Below are 17,778 nucleotides of genomic sequence, written 5' to 3' on the forward strand. Positions count from 1 at the left end.
CTCATTCTGATAAAATGCATAAAGTGCATCTAGACTGTAATTTCTAGCTATGACCTTGAGAATTTTAGCACTAGTGCAATTTGCCAATTATGCAAAAACTAACAAGTTCTATTTCCAGTATTGAAAATTTTGTATATCTCATACATGTTTCTAAATTCTTTTCAGAAGAGTGAATTATTTTTAAAAGCATATTGGAGGCCGGCCCCGTGGCCAAGTGGTTAAGTTCACACGCTCTGCTTTGGTGGCCCAGGCTTTTGTGGCTTTGGATCCTGGGCATGTACGTGGCACCGCTCATCAGGCCATGCTGAGGCGGTGTCCCACATGCCACAACTAGAAGGACCCACAACTAAGATATACAACTATGTACTGGGGGGATTGGGGGAGAAAAAGCAGAAAAGAAAAAAAAAAGATTGGCAACAGTTGTTAGCTCAGGCACCAATCTTTAAAAAAAAAATAAAAGCATATTGATTAATTTTTAGTGATACAATCTTGATATGCAGGCATGGCTCATTTACTGAATATTCACAATCTATAACATTGTATTGTATATATTTATTTCCATAGGTACATTTCTTCACAATTTCTTTTTGGTTACTCTTATACGTCCTGGAAGATTAGCATTACAGAGAATACACTACTGAATCTTTTAAATTTGGTTCCAACAAGTTTGCCCTGAAAAAACAAATTTGAATGATAATTTTAATCATTACAAGGAAAACTGATATAACCAGTCAATTCTTTTTTTTTTTTAAGATATTTTTGATTTAGAATATGGTACAAAGAACCCATTCCAGCAGAAAAACAGAATGGGAATGAACTACCCAGAATGTATCTCTGGCTTGTAACTTTACTTAGTTATGATGTTACTTTTGTTAAAGCAAATTGTTTTGATGTCCTCATAAAACGCAGATGTCAAAGAACTACGTTGCAGCTACCTCTGTGTCCAAATAATAGCTGGTTTAACTTTCTATCAATCACCTTTACTTAAGATACCACAGAAAGAATGGACAAGGAGATATAAAATTTTGTGAAATTTTGTGAGTAGTGTATGTACTTGGTTAGAGAAAACCCATAAAGCAATGTGCATCACACAGAACGTTTTATAACTATATACATTGTATGGGCTATGTGTGCAATTGATACAGAATAACAAAATGATACACGCAGTTGATCCTAGATCATATGACATTTTCAGAAGATAACATCTTCAGCTATTTTTCAGTCTTTGAAGATTACATTTTTTAATTGCATGGGTATTTCCTTAGGTGTTCTTGATGCAGAATTTGCATACATTACAAACGGTCTCTGACTTATGATGGTTTGATTTATGATTTTTTTACTTTCTGGGGGTGTGAAAGCAAGAGGCATGCAGTAGAAACTGTACTTCGAACTTTGAATTGTGATCTTTTCCTGGGCTTGGGGAAAATCATCCTAACACATGATGGATGAGGGGATTATACCCTTCATATGTAAAAAGTTGTTATAAATCACTAAAAATCACAAATTTCTCCAAGGAAATTGGGCAATGATCAGGTAAGTCACAGGGATATATTCTTAGTAGTTGAGTTACAAGGTCAAAACTTAAGAAAATGTTCAATTTTACCAGTAAACCAAGAAATGCACATTACAATGGGGTGCCAGTTTTCAAAATAACCTATATTTAAAAGAAATGTCAATATACAGTCTGTACAGCTATTGGGAACTGTGCACTGTTGGGTAGAGTCTACATGTCCAAATTTTCTTGAGAGTAATCTGACAATATATATATTTTAAAAACCTTTAAAATTTTTATACCCTTTGGGTCTGTAATTCTATTACTATGAATGTATCCTAAAGAAACAATCAGAGATGTGCAGAAAGATTCACAAAGATGTTTAACATACTCTTGTCTGTAACAGGAAAAATCTGAAAACAGCCAAAATCAAAATTAAGTTATAGGAGATTTGTTAAATATACTATGGCATACATTAACATTATTAAATAAATAAAAATTAAAAATCATATTATTGAAGAATATTTACAGATGTGGAAAAAATTTCCAAAATATTAAGTGGACAAGGATGTTATAAAACAGTAGATCCCAAATATATATATATATATATATAATTATATAGAATATATGAGATATAATTATATATATAATTTTTTTTCTGTAAATATACATAGAAAAAAATTGGAGATATATCCAAATATAAATAATGACTATCTCTTGGTGGTATGATTACAGATGATTCTCTCTTCTTTGCACTTTTCTGTATTTAACACATTTTCTATAATAACCATGTTAATGATCCAATGATTTTCCTCCAAGGATCTTTTAGAAGGAAGCTACTAAAAAATTACCCAGTGCCCAGAGTCAGGCAAAAGAAAGAACAGGCTTGCTCAAAAGTGGAACGTTTAGAGTCGTCCCATCTAGTGGAAATGATGGAGGTAAAGGAAAGGTTAGTAAGGCCTAATATTTAGCCTCAGTGTTCCCCACACTTCCACATCCCCATCTAGAAAATGCCATCCCAAGCTGTGCTCCAGTTATGGTGTAACCACAACTTAATGGCACTCTAATGGCACTGCCTTGCCTCCTTACTCCCAAGAGAAGTCAGTGGGGACTTCTGAGGTCTGCCATCCAAAGCCAATTAATCCCTACTACCTGTGGGTTATAATCTGTAAAATGGTGTTCTTTTTTCTAGGGGACAGCCTGATCCTGGAGTGCAAACCCTGTTCAAATAGCAGATGAGTTAAGTTCATGAATGGCCAAACCAATTATTCTATGCCAAACCAATCTTTTTTTGCCAGTTTACTCTTTTCCTTTTCTTTGGAAGCCACGGTCTACTTTGAAAATTCCCTGAGAAAAACCCTGACAATTGAAAGAACTGGATTCAGTATGTTGCACGCTCTAAGTCCTGACTCAGCACTAAGGAATGTTATTTTTAGATGGAATATAAAACTGAAAACCTGATCCTTTATTTATTGAAGATCTCTTAAGAATCTTTGTGAGATGATAGCATTAATACTCTATCCCTTACCACATTCTTTTTGTATTTTAAAATTTCTCTCTAGTGTCATGATTGCTACCCGAAATCTCTATTAAAACTGTGGGTAAAACGTGGAAATTGATTATAATAAAAAATAAAAATCATTAGTGAAATAAAGTAAATTAGCTATTAATTATATGCAATTGATAAAAATATTTTTATAAGTTTAAAATTTTCTATTGTTTATTGAAATATATTGTTTGATGTTGAAAAAGCTATATTAAATATTTTAATATAGAATGTATACATTTTCTCAGTAAAAGTGCCTACAATAGTCTTCAAAATTTTTTCCTTTTTCAGTCTCTCTGTCTAACATACACACACACATTTTTTTCTGACATTGGTGTATTTTCATTTGTTCAAATATACTTTTATGTTTTTTTGAGTGTCTATTATTTTTGTTCAAATGCTAAGGGCACCTAAGATAGTTTCAGTTAACTTGTTATATCTGAAACTTGCTTACCCTCATAATAAACAACATTATAGTAGTGGTTGGTGATGAATATTTTCTGGTAAAGGACTTAGATGAGTCCTGTCCAATAGAACTTTCTGTGATGTCCAATATGGTAGCCACTAGGTATGCCACTATCAAGCACTTGAAATATAGCTAATCAGACAGAAGAACTGAACTTTAATTTTACTCGATTTTATTTAAATAGTCAAAAACATGGCTAGGGCTACCGTATTAGATGGTGCAGACTTAGACTTTAATAACTACCCACAATTCATATAGAAATGGACTGGAGCCAGAGGTAGGATCAGAACTAGGGTCTCAATCTAGTCTTACATGCTGTCTTGTGTGGAGCACATGCAGACATTTGTGAGTGTGTAAGTATATTAGTGAGTTAACAAGTATGACAAACAGGTCTTCTCTAGGGTTGTAATATGTCTGTTTTAAATTTTAATGATATTTTCTGTTATGTTTAGGTAAAGACTGTTAAGTATTTGCTGTAGTTAGGCATAGGTAAATGCTGCAAGGTAAATACTCTTAGTAAATACTCTCAAAGACCAAATAAATGGCTTTGTCTTGGTACTCACTTTTATGTGCAAGAGATCAAAGAAACAAATGAGACTTCTGATTTAGAAAAATGATTTCAAGACATAATCTAGCACATTTCATTGGATATACGTGGATGTAAACCAGTGACCTGCACTTTTCCATCTGTCTTGGTCCTCTTTGACCACACTGCTGGACCATCCCTTTATCCTAAACTCCTCTCCTTCAGCTTCCTGGGCATCCTTGCTGAGTCTCCTGCCCTTCTGCCTGGTCCATCATTTCTTCTGTCACTTCTTTCTCCTTCTGCCACTTACTTGTAGATGTTACCTTTGGTTCTGCGGTTGGTCTGGCCCTACACCTCCTATGATCTCTGATTTCTGTCCTCTACCTCATGATTTAAACTGTCATCTTTATAACTTATAACTACCTAATTGTAATGTACTTATCATATGGAAAAATAATCAGCACAGAAAAAGAATGAAGCTCATCACGTAGAGTGTTAACAGACTGCCTTTAAAAACACTGTGGGTTTTTCCTCTAATACATAGAAATAGATATGGATTCAAGAGGTTTAGGAATAAATCTTAGGAAATCTCTTTTCTTTTTGGTGCATTATATAACATAGAAATAACTTATATAACCAATTTATCAGATAAGTTTTTGAAACTTTTGCTAATTTAAAAATTTTTCTAATTTGTGTTTCATCTGAAAAGTAAATGATAGATCTTATTTTGAACAAATTAAATGTAATTCTCTTATGATAATTAGAAAAGTTGCATATGATCCATAATTTTAAAACTGGTTATGCTTAAAATTAAAAAAAATTGCATCCAGTATTTTGTATACATTTTCTCCAAACTCCTTAATTCATAAAGCTACATATTTTTAAGAGTACTGTTTTATACCATTGTGTTTTTAATAGCAAATATACAGAGTTTTAGCTACATTATAATTTAATGAGGCTTTTGTGGGAAGGCCATTGTTTAGAGAACTCTTTGTAAGATGGTTTCTATGGAGAAATGAGTTTCCAAGATGGAACTTAGAATCCTTGGCTCATACCTCTGCTACTTAGAAGGGAACGAGCACTTCCCTGCCATCCCAGGTGCCAAGGAGCCTTTCCTCAACCACACCCTGGAGCAGGGGCTAGCTGCCTTCTCCTCCACACAAAAAAGGATTCTGGGAAGGAAGCCGATCTATTCCCCATGCAGCCTAAGCACCTACTACAAAGAGAATTTTGCGATGTGAAACAAGGTCGCAAGAAGGTACAAAATATTCTTAAATCTGGTATTACTGAGCTGGGACATAGATGTTTTATCTAGGAGGAGAGGTAGCCATTTCCTCTAAATCTACATTAACAATATGTGTACTAAAAGGGAACATTTTTTTTCTAGTGGTTTTAATTACTCTCCTTTTAAATTGGCATTTTCTTCCTAAGTATAAGAAGACTATAAAATAAAACATGGTTTCTAGTTGACATTAGTTAGTATAATGGTGAATCAAAGTGGATGTTTTGGGGTAATACTGCACTGCAACACGTTAAACAATTACAGGAATAGTAATTTGTTTTTTCCGCCCCCCTTAAATGTTATATACAAATAAACAACAGTGATCAGTCCTTGAAGAATAAGGCAGATTTCTGGATATCACAACCATCTCGAAGGTCTACACATGATAAAATTTCCTGCGACATTTCTAACTTCTTAAAGATAATTGTGGTGACATTGAAGGCTGAGGCTGCCCATGGTCAAATATGACTGTAAACTCCCTTTCTTAAAACTTTCTTTTCATTTTCTTTCTATTTAGCAGCTTTCTTACTATGTCTGGGTCCCTTCTTTTTCTAAGTAAGTGGACATTTGAAGGTTTCACTTTCAACCTCCGTTTTTAAGTTGATTCCCACATCTTCTATTCCTTTCTAACTTGCACTTCCAGCTTCTACTTTGGTGTTTCCACTGGGAAGCAACTTAAACTTTTTTTTTTTTTTTTGAGGTAGATTGGCCCTGAGCTAACACCTGCTGCCAATCCTCCTCTTTTTGCTTGAGGAAGATTGTCCCTGAGCTAACACCTGTGCCAATCTTCCTCTATTTTGTATGCGGGACACTGCCACAGCGTGGCTTGATGAGCGTCTAGGTCTGTATCCAGGATCTGAACCCGCAAACCCAGGTTGCTGAAGCAGAGCTCGTGAACTTAACCACTACACCACCTGGCAGGCCCAAACTTAGCGTTTTAAAATCCAAACTAATCTCTTTTCACTCAGGAATCAAACTTCTCCTGATTTTGGTGTTTCTCTTAAGGGTATCACCATTTTCTGTTATCCAAACTAAAACTGGTCATCTTTCCTTTCTCCCTCTTTGTTCCCTACATCCACGAGTTGCATAGTCAGCCCATTTCTGCTCCATGTCTTTCATATCCACCCCTTCCATTCCTCTGCCATCGATACTTCTCATCACCTCACACCTCAGTTATTGTTCTTGTACATGGTATCTCTGTCTTAAGTGTGTCTCCCTCCAACTTATTTGACATAATACTCCCCAAAATCATCTTTTGGTTGCTACCTTTCCCAGGAAAAATAGTCCACTTATTACACATGTCCTTTGCCTTTTCACATATCTATCTATTTAAAAACACATGCTTTTAGCAGGACTGTTTGGTACTATTCCCTCTCATACCAACTTTACACCAAAACTTAATGAAAAAAGGCAAAAAAGGAGAATGACTACTTATCATACCTTCTTTTTCGGCCTTATGGGAAAAACCTGGGTATTAAAGGTGCATTTTGGATTTATTTCTCTCAATGGACTCAAAATAGACTGCTAATTAGTTTCAGTGTCAGAGACGCACCCTGCTCCTTGCCTGCATTGTATACAGTATACACAAAGCTGAGGGAATGTCAGTGGTGAACTCTGGGAGACTTGTAGGATGAGAAGGAGCAAGTGGACTGGCTTTGTGTCTCTTGCTTCGGTCAGTAACAGAGGCTAACCAGTCTTTCACAGTGCTAGCTCTTGAATTTCTGATTTAGGTTCACAATAGATACTTGTGGATTGATTATCGTTAAATTGGCTAAAATGACAAAACCATGGGTTACTCTAAAGCTACTGCATCCCATATAGTTCAGATTCTTTCTTAGTATTTAATCCTCAGTAAAAATGATAATTTGCCTTTCATTGAATACGTCCAAGGGACACATGCACAAATGAAGTTACAGTGATCACCTCTGAGAAATGGAACTGAGGGGGAGGAATTTTTTTTATATAGTACTTTTTTTTTAATGAGCTTGCCTTAATTTTATAATGAAAAACTAATTGAAAATAATATGCTTAGAACACATTACACACATTAGTTTAGGAACTTTTCCCTGTTTTGTAACACTTCAGGACCTAAATAGCAACAGAATCCAAGTCAAGAAACTTAGATTAAAGGGTGGAAGAGACAGCATCATTTGTGGGCCTTTCCTAGACACATTCACTATGTGACACAGCTTGTCATTAAGTTACTTTTCCTTATTTATCCTGACGCAGAAACAAAGCAGTTCTTTAAAAAAAAGGGGGGTGGGTGGGGAGAGAGACCAAGGGCTCATCACTCAGCCTCTATTAGAAAAGATGAGTGCTTATCATGTGGAAAAATAATTAGCACAGAAAAAGAATAAAATTCTCATGTAAGAAGTTTTTAACAAACTGCCCTTAAAAAACACTATGGCTTTTGATAAAACTACTCAAAGAATTTGTCAATAAGGTGTTCCTGACCACTCAGAAAACATTCTCTCCCTCTCTCTCTTTCACACACATACATACACGAGATTATCAAGATCTGAAAAGCAGTAACTGGTTAAATAGTTGCAAAATGTTTTCTTCAGTGTCCTTATCATACCTCTCCTGTGAGCGCTCTGTTTTTTCTCTGAACATAACTTTCCTCCTTATGCTTTTCTGGACTTCATTTCCCATCCCAGCCTGAATTTTCTGGGAATAGTAACTGCCGCCAAAGTGGTTATAGCCCTACTAAAAGAGTAAGTGGGCAATCTGTCTTCGAATGTTTCTCAAAAACACACACTGCTGCACCCGTCAAAGGGCAGCCTGGAGGGTTGAAGGAGAATCCCGATCTGGGGGAGGTCTTGGTGGGAGCGGGAAAGCGGCCCCTCGACTGGTATCCCGTGGTTCCCCACGCCTCGCTACGGCCAGCTTTGGCTCCCCTCCTTGTCTTTCCAACGCAGCTCCTGACTCTGCCAACTCATACTGGAGTGTGGACCTGGGGCTGCCCGGGGCTGACAACGGTCCAGGTGCACCCTGCAATTCCATAGTGGGTCCCGGTTGGTACACTGATGCAAATATTCCTTTCTTTCAGAGCAAACTGATTCCCTCTAGCCCCAGGGCTTGGATTTTCCTTTTTTTTTTTTTTTTCCTGTGGTGCCTGGCTGGCTCTGGCACCTTAAGGCCGCACATCTGCTCCTCTTCCCCGACAAGGCTCCCAGTCCTGGGCCCCAGCTCCCCCCGCGCCCGCCGCTCGCGCACCCCTCGCATTTCCTTCCTCCCAGGGCACCCCAGCATTTCCTCCTTCCCCTCCCGGCGATGCCTCCCCCGCCTCCCCCCGCCTCCAGCCACATGACAGGAAGGGCTCCACCACGCTACGTCACCGCCGTCCTCCCCCCGCCCCCCGCGCTCCCCCCGCTCGCACGCAGGGGGCGGCCGGCGGAGAGCGAACGTGGTCCGCGCGCTCCGCGCTCCCCAACCAGAGCTCGCCAGAGCGCCGCGGCGGGCCGCCGAGCCGGCGCGCGGGTGCCCGGATGTGCGGCGCTCGCGGAAGCCCCGCCCGGCCGCCGGCCCCGCGCGCGCGCCCCCGCCCTCCGCCCCGCGCGCCGCTGCGCTCCGCTTTCTCCTCCTCCTGCCGCCCTCCCCCTTTTCGTGCCTTGAGGTTGCGGGTCAGCGCAAGCCTCTGCAGAGAGTCCGTCACGGCTCCGGCGCGAGCGCGCGGCTGCAGCCCCCGAGTCGCCTGGCCCCCGTACCCCCTCTCCCCCTCCTCTCTGCCTCTCCCCCTTCTCGCCGCCTCTCCTCCCGCTCCCTCTGTCTCCGAATCTCGACCTTAATTTCTCTGCTCCCCCGCCCGCCCCCGCGTGCCCAGTCACCCGGCCGGCGCGGGCCCCGCGGCGCCGCCGCCCCTCCCCCAGCCCGCACCCCCTCCCCCGCGGGCGTCCCGAGGGCCGCAGCCGCCCCGGCCGAGCGCAGCTGGGCCGCCGCCGCCGCTTCCTGCGGGAGCCCGTCTGAGCGCCGACACTCTCCTCTGCCCGAGCGAGCCGTGACCGCCGAGCAAAATGGTGAGACCTCTGCTTCCCCGATGCACCATACCGCCCCCGCCCGCCGCTTCCTGGGCCGGGGGCGAGCCCCGACGCCCCCGGTCGGCTTCCCCCGGTGGAAAATTCGAGAGCTGGTGCCGCGGCGGGTCCGAGAGAGCCCTCGGCGGCCCGGGTGCGTCGGTGGCTGGCGGGGGCGGCCGGCCGGCTGCTTGACAGGACGGCTGGTCCCCGCGCCGCCCCCGGGCCTCTGCGGGGCGCCCCCGCCCCCTCCCGGCCGCCGGGATTCCGCCCCTGCCTCGACCCCCCCTCCCCCCCACTCCCTGGGGCCATCGGTCTGGGACTGTTCCCTCGTCGCCCCGCATTACTTTTCTCCGGACCCTCCTGCACGTGGAGCCCCCCTCTCACCCCCAGACGCACTCTCAAGTTCGGGGCTATTCCCAGATCCTATGGGAATAATCGTCTGTGGCAAATGGCTCTTTATATAAGACCCACTTTTTCTCCAGGGCTGCTCTTTCTCCCACTCCCACTCCCACTCCATTTTCGAGCAGTGAGTCTTGGCAGGAATCCTGCCACTTACTTCCCCCCTCTGCTGTTAGTGTTTATTTCGCTGCTGTTTGCAACCTCACGGGGTTTCTCTCGCTGCTGCTTTTCTCTGCACTGGCGAACCGGGAAGCTCCAAGGTGTAGATTCAGGAAAACAGAGTCTCACTCGGTCTTGGATAAATGAGGACACTTGTTTTTTTAATGCTTCCTTACTACCAAGGAAGGGGTTTTCGTTTTCTTTGTTACCTTCGTAAGTCTGTCTCTGGTGGTGGTTGTTTTTGAATCATGGCGATTTAAATTTGTCTTTCCTTACCCTCGCATTAATCCCTAGGTAGAATTCGCTGCTGTAGTGTTTCAAACCGACGCTAGGGGTGTGTCTCCCGCCTCTGTCACTGCAGCCAAGAAATCAACGACGCCCTTTTAGCCTGTTACCTTACCGGTTCTGGCTCCGGGCAGCCGGTGCAGTCTCCCCTTCGTAATTAAGAATTGGGTACATAGTAAAGTTCGCAGTGCTCTTGTCTATTTAGGAGGGATTCGAACATGTGATTTGGTTGTTAGGCGTTTTGTAAAAGTCATTGAACAGTTGTCAGAAGATTTTTAGACGGGTTGTTTGACGTTGGGTAATTCCTTGCACCTTTTCATTGTATTGTATTTCACCGTGTATATAGAATTTAAGTATTTCAAAATAGAGAGGTGGATTAGGGAAGAGAGAAATTCTGCCGATTGCAACTTAAAGTCAATTTGGTGTGATTGTGAAGGGAAGAAAGTGAAATTAGAATATTCAAGCAAATCAGCTTTTATTTAAAATACAGGACAAATGATTAAGGGCACTTATTAGTGTACTTAAAATCCAGATTAGGAGCAGACTTAAATGATTAGTGATTTTGAGATGTCGAGGAAGTTTTTTCCCTGCCAACTTGGGAAGCAGCTCAGTGATGACTTTGGCCCCCAGAGTCGCAAAGTGTAGGCTTTTCCGGACTATTACAGAAAACAGCTTAGATCAGAGCCATTCATAGTACAGTCTTTTTGTTGGCCTGGCCTTTTGTAGTTATGAAGTGCCCTTTAGTGCTTTAATACAACTTCCTTACTGTGTGTATTTTACCTGAAGATCTTTGACCATGCAGGCAGTGTTTTTGCTGCATTTATAAACAATGCGTTTTGAGGAACAATGATCTGTTATTGATAAATTAAGATATATTGTTGATATATTAAGCAGAAAGATCTGGTTTCCAAATAGTTTTTTTCCTTGTGGTTCATCGCCCCAGCTACCCCTCTGTTTTTTTGACCAACAGACTGAATTTGGGAAATCCTCTTTTAGCTCTTAAATTTATCTTCCTGCTACTCAGTGTTTCCTTATCTTTTAAAAATATTTTAAAGTTTACCATACGATATTGCTTTTGTCCAAGTCATTGTCTCCCTTTTCTTTCTAGTTTCCTTTTATTTTTTAATTCACTCTTAGCTCTTTTTTCTACCATCCTCTCAATACCATTTCAAGACCTACATAATTTGTCGTGACAGTGGCTTCCCAACTTTAGGATTATTTTGGTCTGCTGAATATAGCACTGGTTTGAAAGTATCAAGATCATAGCTGTAGCTGAACTCTGCCATATAGAATACTGAGTAACTCAAATAAAGTGGGCTTTGGAGTGACCTGGTTCGTTTCGCTAGTTAGTTGAGCATACAATTCTGAAAATTTTGACTCTCTTTGGAAAATCTTGATTATAACTCTTACTGAGTATCCTGAACATGTTTATGTTTACATTTTTGTCAGCGGATTTTAATTTGTAACTATTCCTGATGAATTCAAGTAAGAGGAAAGCAAAAGGCTGATTGGATTGAACCTATCAAGAATTTTTCTGACAGATAATTTTAGTTGCTACCTTAAAAGTAGTTTACTTCTTTTTTCCCTGAGAGTTAAGTCTTTCTCTCCCTTCACCTTTATTTGAGTTTTAAACTGTTGAGCCTCTAGGTGGGATAAAGATTACGTATATGTATATAAAAATCTGAGTACTGAGCTCCTAGGAATTTTCCCCAAATCATTAATGGTCAATTATCTATGATTAAATAAATAGCAGCTATCTTCACAATTTTTTTTCTATGTAAGCATATATAGTTTTAGATAGAGGATGTCAGTGTTACTGACATGCAGAGGAATGGAAAAAGAATAAAATAAGAATAAGAGGTTTAGGATGGTGTGATTGAAAAGTCTCTGAGTAGTTTTTGAAGGGGTAAATTTTGTAGGGGCATTTTTAGAAACTTAACATTTCATATAACAGAATTAGTTTTTAGTGTGTGCTTAGTATAATTTGGAAAGTTGATCAGGCTTTTTATAGCTGTTTTTGTTTTAATAGGTAATATGGATTTTGTTCTGGATGCATGTTTGAACATAGGGCATAAGTAATTAGCCGTTGTTTTAGATTTTGTTTCTTAGGGCAACCATAAATTTTGTAAATGACGTTTTTATGTCTTTATGTTTTTAAACTTTTTATTAAAATTATCTCCATGATCTGTAAATAGAACTTAAAACACATTTATTGCTATCTACAGTAACTGCACTTAAAGTGGTACACAACATGATGTAGTTCAGGTTCTGTGGCAAAGAAAAGCTACGTTAAAAAAAAAAAAGCAAACAACCTGTCTTGTGGCCAGCAGAATTAAAATTCATATCAGTCATGAGGAGAAAATTTCTCCATTCATTGTGTCCCACAGCAGATGAGAAAATTGAAAAGGATCACAATACAAGATAAAGAAGCTGACTAAGGGTCAGTCAGCAACGAGAGGGACAGACAAGTGTGGGAGGATCAGGCATCTGTCATAGGTAGTAAGGCAAGAACAGGGCAGTATAAGGAAGTCAACTTGGGCCAGGAGGATTAAGCGAGTCAGACAGACTGTGGGCCCAGAGTCAGGGCAAGCAACAGGGATTCATTCATATCAGCAAATACTTGTAGATTTTTGTCTGCTGTTCACTGGTTACTGTGCTTGTTTGTGGAGGAAATTGAAATGATTAAGATTTCCTACCTTCCTTTAAAGTAGAGAACATAAGACAAATGCCAGTAGGTGTGAAAAAAGTTAGCGTGAGTTATCGTATGAATAACATACATGAAGCTCAATAGAAATTGAGGGAAGAGCAAGATGAGTTTCACCTGGGATTCGGAAAAGTTTTGTGAAGGTGGTGACAGTTGGGCTGAGTCTAGAAAGATGATTAGGATTGCATTAGGCAGAGTTGGAGACAGCTAGGAAAAGACTCTTTAGGGGCCAGCCTGGTGATGCAGTGGTTAAGTTCGCATGTTCCGCTTCTGTGGCCCCGGGTTCGGATCCTGGCGTGGACCTACGCACTGCTTGACAAGCCATGCTGTGGCAGGCATCCCACATATAAAGTAGAGGAAGATGGGCACGGATGTTAGCTCAGGGCCAGTCTTCCTCAGCAAAAAAGAGGAGGATTCCTGGCAGATACTAACTCAGGGCTAATCTTCCTGGAAAAAAGAAAAGAAAGACTCTGTAAAGCCTGGAGATAGGAAGAGACAACATGTATTTGGAGCACTGATACTCAAAATGTGGTTCCGGAACCAGCAGCATCAGCATCTCCTGGGAACTTGTTAGATTTCACCCTGAACCAGCTGAATCCAAAACTGAGGATGGGGCCAAGCGGTCTAGATTTTATAAGTCTTCCAGGTAATTCTGATATATGCCACATTTTGAGAGTCACTGATTAGAGAATAGCAAGGAATGTACATAAATTTTAGTTGAGCATTTGCTAATATACCTAGCACTGTCTATACAAACATAAGACAAAATTGTAATTTCCAAGGAGCTTAAGTGGAGTATTTTGCAGTGTAATGTGTGGTATTAACAGACTAAACGTAAGGTATTGTAAGAGCACATGGCAGGGGAGAGGCTTAATCCAAACTGGAGTGGGGATGGGGCAGGGAGATGAATGTCACTCAAAGAAAGCTTCCTGGAAGAGATGGGGTCTGAGCTGAGTCTTAAAAGAATGAGTATTTAGCCGGTGGGAAAGGCACTCCAGATAGAGAGCTTTATGTTTAAAGCCATAGAGGCATGAGATATGCAAGCCAGTTCGGCATGGCTGGAGGGTAGGGGGTTTGGGTGGAAGGGAGAGAGAAGGTGGTCAGGTAGATTGAGGCAAGATCATGGAGGAGTTTGCATATCATACGAAGGAATTAACATTTTTTTCCTAAAGCCAGTTGGGAAGCTATTATTTTTAGCCAGGAGAATGACATTGTCTCATTTACTTTTTTAGAGAGATCAGATGAACTGATGGCTGTGTGGATAATAAAATAGGATAGATGAATCGAGGCATGGTAATTAAGAAATTATCACAGGAATTCATGTGAGAAGTCAGGACCTGAAAGAATGTAGTTACAGTGCAGATGGAGAGGAGGGGCCAATTATGAGACACATTTTGGAGGTAGAACATAGGACTTGGTGACTGTTGGATTATGGGGAAGAAAAAGGGCGAATCCTGCTGTGGCTTCTGGCTTGGGTGACTGGATAGAGGATAGAGTCATCCATTCAGCAAACGTTTATTGACCACCTACTTGGGTAAGATTCAGTTCTAGGTTACATGGGAAATGCTACATCGTCCTCAAGAAACTTCCACTTTGCTGGGATGACTGTTGTTTCATCTCTAGTTTTCTCATATCATTTGATAATTACTATTTGAGATGCTATTTTGCAAGATTCTAAGTTCAGTAAGGTGTAGTGCTGTGAAATATTGACAGTGCTTGCTGTATAGCTATCATGGCCTGGGAGATAGCAGAAGGAACTGGATAACCTGAAGGTAGGAAGAGGCAACATATGTTTGAGCAGTGATTCTCAAAACAGGGATCTTGAATCAGCAGCATCAGCATTATCTGGGACCTTGTTAGAAGTGCACATTCTCTGCCTAGGAGATGTAGGAGAAGGAGATTTGAGAGAGTAATGATGATTTCTATTTTGGACATGTTGAATTTAAAGGAGTCATGGGTCAACTAGGTGTATATGGCCAACAGATAATTGGCCATCTATATCTGGAGCTCAGAAGAGAAATCTGGACTTGGATTAAAGATTTGAGCATTGTCTGTATTTGTATTAGGTAATAGTTGAAGCTGTGAAACTGTATGAAATCCTGTAGAGAAAGAAATTTATAAAATGAGAAGAGGGTAAACCCTCAAGAACACTGCATTTAAGAGGCAGGTGGAGGATGAGGAACCTGTGAAGACTGTCTGAGAGTAAATAGCCAGAGAGATAGCTGGAAAATTAGCAGAGCCATGTCAGATTTGAAGGAGATCAGGAAAAAGAAGAAATTAAAAGTGTCTTTTGGGGGCTGGCCCCGTGGCCGAGTGGTTAAGTTCGCACGCTCTGCTGTGGCGGCCCAGGGTTTTGCTGGTTTGGATGCTGGGCGTGGACATGACAGTGCTCTTCAGGCCACATTGAGGTGGTGTCCCGCATGGCACAACCAGAAGGACCTACAACTAAAATATATGACTGTGTACTGGGAGGATTTAGGGAGAAAAAGCAGGAAAAAAAAAAAGATTGGCAACAGTTGTTAGCTCAGGTGCCAATCTTAAAAAAAAAAAAAGGGAGTGTCTTTTGGTGGGATCAGGAGCATTCTGGTGACTTTGGTAACAATACAGAAAAACCCCATTTTGTACTGGTAGCAAGGAAAGCCAGGATGCAGTGAGTTGAGAAATAAATGGGTGGTCACACATTGAGTTCCTTAAAGCTTTAACTAGAAGGAGAGAAGATGAAAGCAAGAGAATTTAGTTTGAGGAAGAATTTATTTTGGGGTTAAGGGAACAAACAGGGAAAGAGGGGGTGTGGTTGAAGATTCAAAGGGAAAAGACCTCAATAGTTTGAGGTCTCCAAGGAGGTGGGAGGGAATATGACTCTCCTTAGACAAGAGATTTTTCTCATCTGTTAACAGAGGCAAGGAGAGAAAAATGAAAACTGTTACAGAGGTCATAATCTTGAAGACAATAACTTCACTTAAGTCCTAGGTAATGAAAATAAGATTGGAAGAGAATGTAAACTCTGAAAATGCAGAGGCCTTATCTGTGTCTTTTAATTGTTATATTCCAGATACTTAGTATATAATAGATATTAAGTAGTGTTTGGAGAAGGAATGTGTGAATGAATAAATAGAATAAAGGAGTAATTGCTGATGAGACAGTGGAGAGAAGAGTGTCCATTCCTTTTTTGAGACATTTATGAAAAAAAGGACAAACAAAAGTTGGCTTCAGTGGTTTACAGTTGGCATAAGTTGTTTTTAGGATAGAAGATGCCAGTATTCTTTAGAATCAGCAGGGAAGCCGGGAGAGGGAGCTGTAAGAAAGATGATGCGTGGAATGAGGCCTAGAAGTGGTAGAAAGAGGAGCGATAAAAGGAAAGGAGAGACATCAAAAGAGAGAGAGAAAAAAAATCAGGGTGAGGAGAGTAGGCCATGGCAAGAGATATGTGTTAATAATGGAGTTCATACCAGATGGCCTAAATCATCTCAGTAACTCGAGATAGTTTGAGGCAAGATCATCTGCTGAAATTGAGATTGAGGCTGAGGCAAACGGGGTGAGATTAATGGTGAGGAGTCTGGAAAAGGATTATACTATCAATTTTGGGGGATTTGACAGGCAGTTAACAGGGTATTAAGTAAATATTGTTAAATAGTAGGTGGACCCAGGAGAGAGCAACAGGAATCAGTGACCTAGGAAATGAATCTAGCAAACAGGAGTTTTAACAAGAGTAGAGCTTAATACTTTGTCCATCTTTAGTTACTTCTGATCAAGTTGCATAGATCTAAAAGGAACCATTTTTGAGTTCAGATTTTATGTAAGGGGAACATCTAGTTGTAGATTGATATTCTTAAAAATTTTTTAAAGTTCTGAAGACACTGTTAGTACATTTGCTTAAAAATTTAAACCATACTGAAAAGTATAAAATGGAAGGTAAATCTTTCCTGGCCTCCCTTTCCCCTTGTATTGATCACTGTTGAGTTTCTTGTATATTCTTCTGAGGGAGTTTTTTGTTGGTTTCTTTTTTCCTTCTCTTTCTTTTTTTCTCTCTTTTTCTCTCTCTCTCTCTTTCTCTCTTTCACCTATGCCAGTGTATGGATTTATTAGTTTTTTTATAATTTAGTTATTATTAATTAAAAAGATTACAGAAGTCAGACTTCAAAAGGTTGTAATGATACAATACTCTAGTTTCCTCATTACAATCAGTTTTATTACAAGGTTTTTAACTATTTCAAATGTAAATGTTGAGTCAAAAACAATTCAGCATAATTTTTCTGATCGGGTAGTGATTTCATAATGATTGAGGTTGGTGCTTTAACAAGGGTCTGAACTGTGACAGTGTTCTTATGAAATTACTCTTAGGGAAAATAATATTTTACCAGAACATTTTTTGTGTTTATTTTTTCTGCTTATCACCTTATGAAGCATTAACTGCATAGATAACAGTTTCTTAAGTCAAAACAGAAAATGACCTCCAAAGTGTAGTGGATAAAGTATCTATTTTATTTCAAGCTTGTCAGATGAAAATTTCTTCCTCATTTTTACTCTTCCAAGTAAACCTTGTCTGCAACAGCCTGCATACACACTCTCCCTTTCTGAATTTTCTCCTTGGACTCCCATACCCTCTTGATGGTCGTGAGTTGACAGTATAATTATAGCTGATGTATAGATCTAGTGCAGGAATAAAATTTTGAAATGACATGTGACTAATAGATGTTTCTGGGTTTGTCTTTGGTTTCTATGGTCTTGTACTATAAAAATATCTAAAATATTCAAAGGTTTCTCTAGGAAATCCTTTAAAATTTAGCGCTGAATTCAGTAAGTCATAGGTTCTTCGTAGGTTCCTTCCTCAGAGTGTTTTGTTTTCTTAATTAAAGCCCTTTCTTAGGACTGTCATCAGGAAGGCCATGTTCGTAGCCCTATT

At 40.3% G+C, this 17,778-nt stretch overlaps 1 protein-coding gene across 2 annotated transcripts in view; it reads left to right on the forward strand.

Annotated features, from left to right (window-relative positions):
- Nucleotides 1–5,082: 5,082 nt before the first annotated feature.
- The window catches only part of PPP3R1 (protein phosphatase 3 regulatory subunit B, alpha), a 66,959-nt gene continuing 54,263 nt past the window's right edge, over nucleotides 5,083–17,778 (forward strand). Inside the window, exon 1 of one of the 2 annotated variants that reach the window (XM_023618419.2) lies at nucleotides 5,083–5,288. In XM_023618419.2, coding sequence (XP_023474187.1) covers nucleotides 5,229–5,288 — 60 coding nt within the window. In that variant the 5' untranslated portion in view covers nucleotides 5,083–5,228. Of the gene's footprint in view, nucleotides 5,289–8,747; nucleotides 9,329–17,778 lie in introns of those variants that run through there. The other variant, XM_023618420.2, reaches the window with a different exon arrangement.

This window comes from Equus caballus, chromosome 15, assembly GCF_041296265.1.
Source record: "Equus caballus isolate H_3958 breed thoroughbred chromosome 15, TB-T2T, whole genome shotgun sequence".
Lineage (NCBI taxonomy): Eukaryota > Metazoa > Chordata > Mammalia > Perissodactyla > Equidae > Equus > Equus caballus.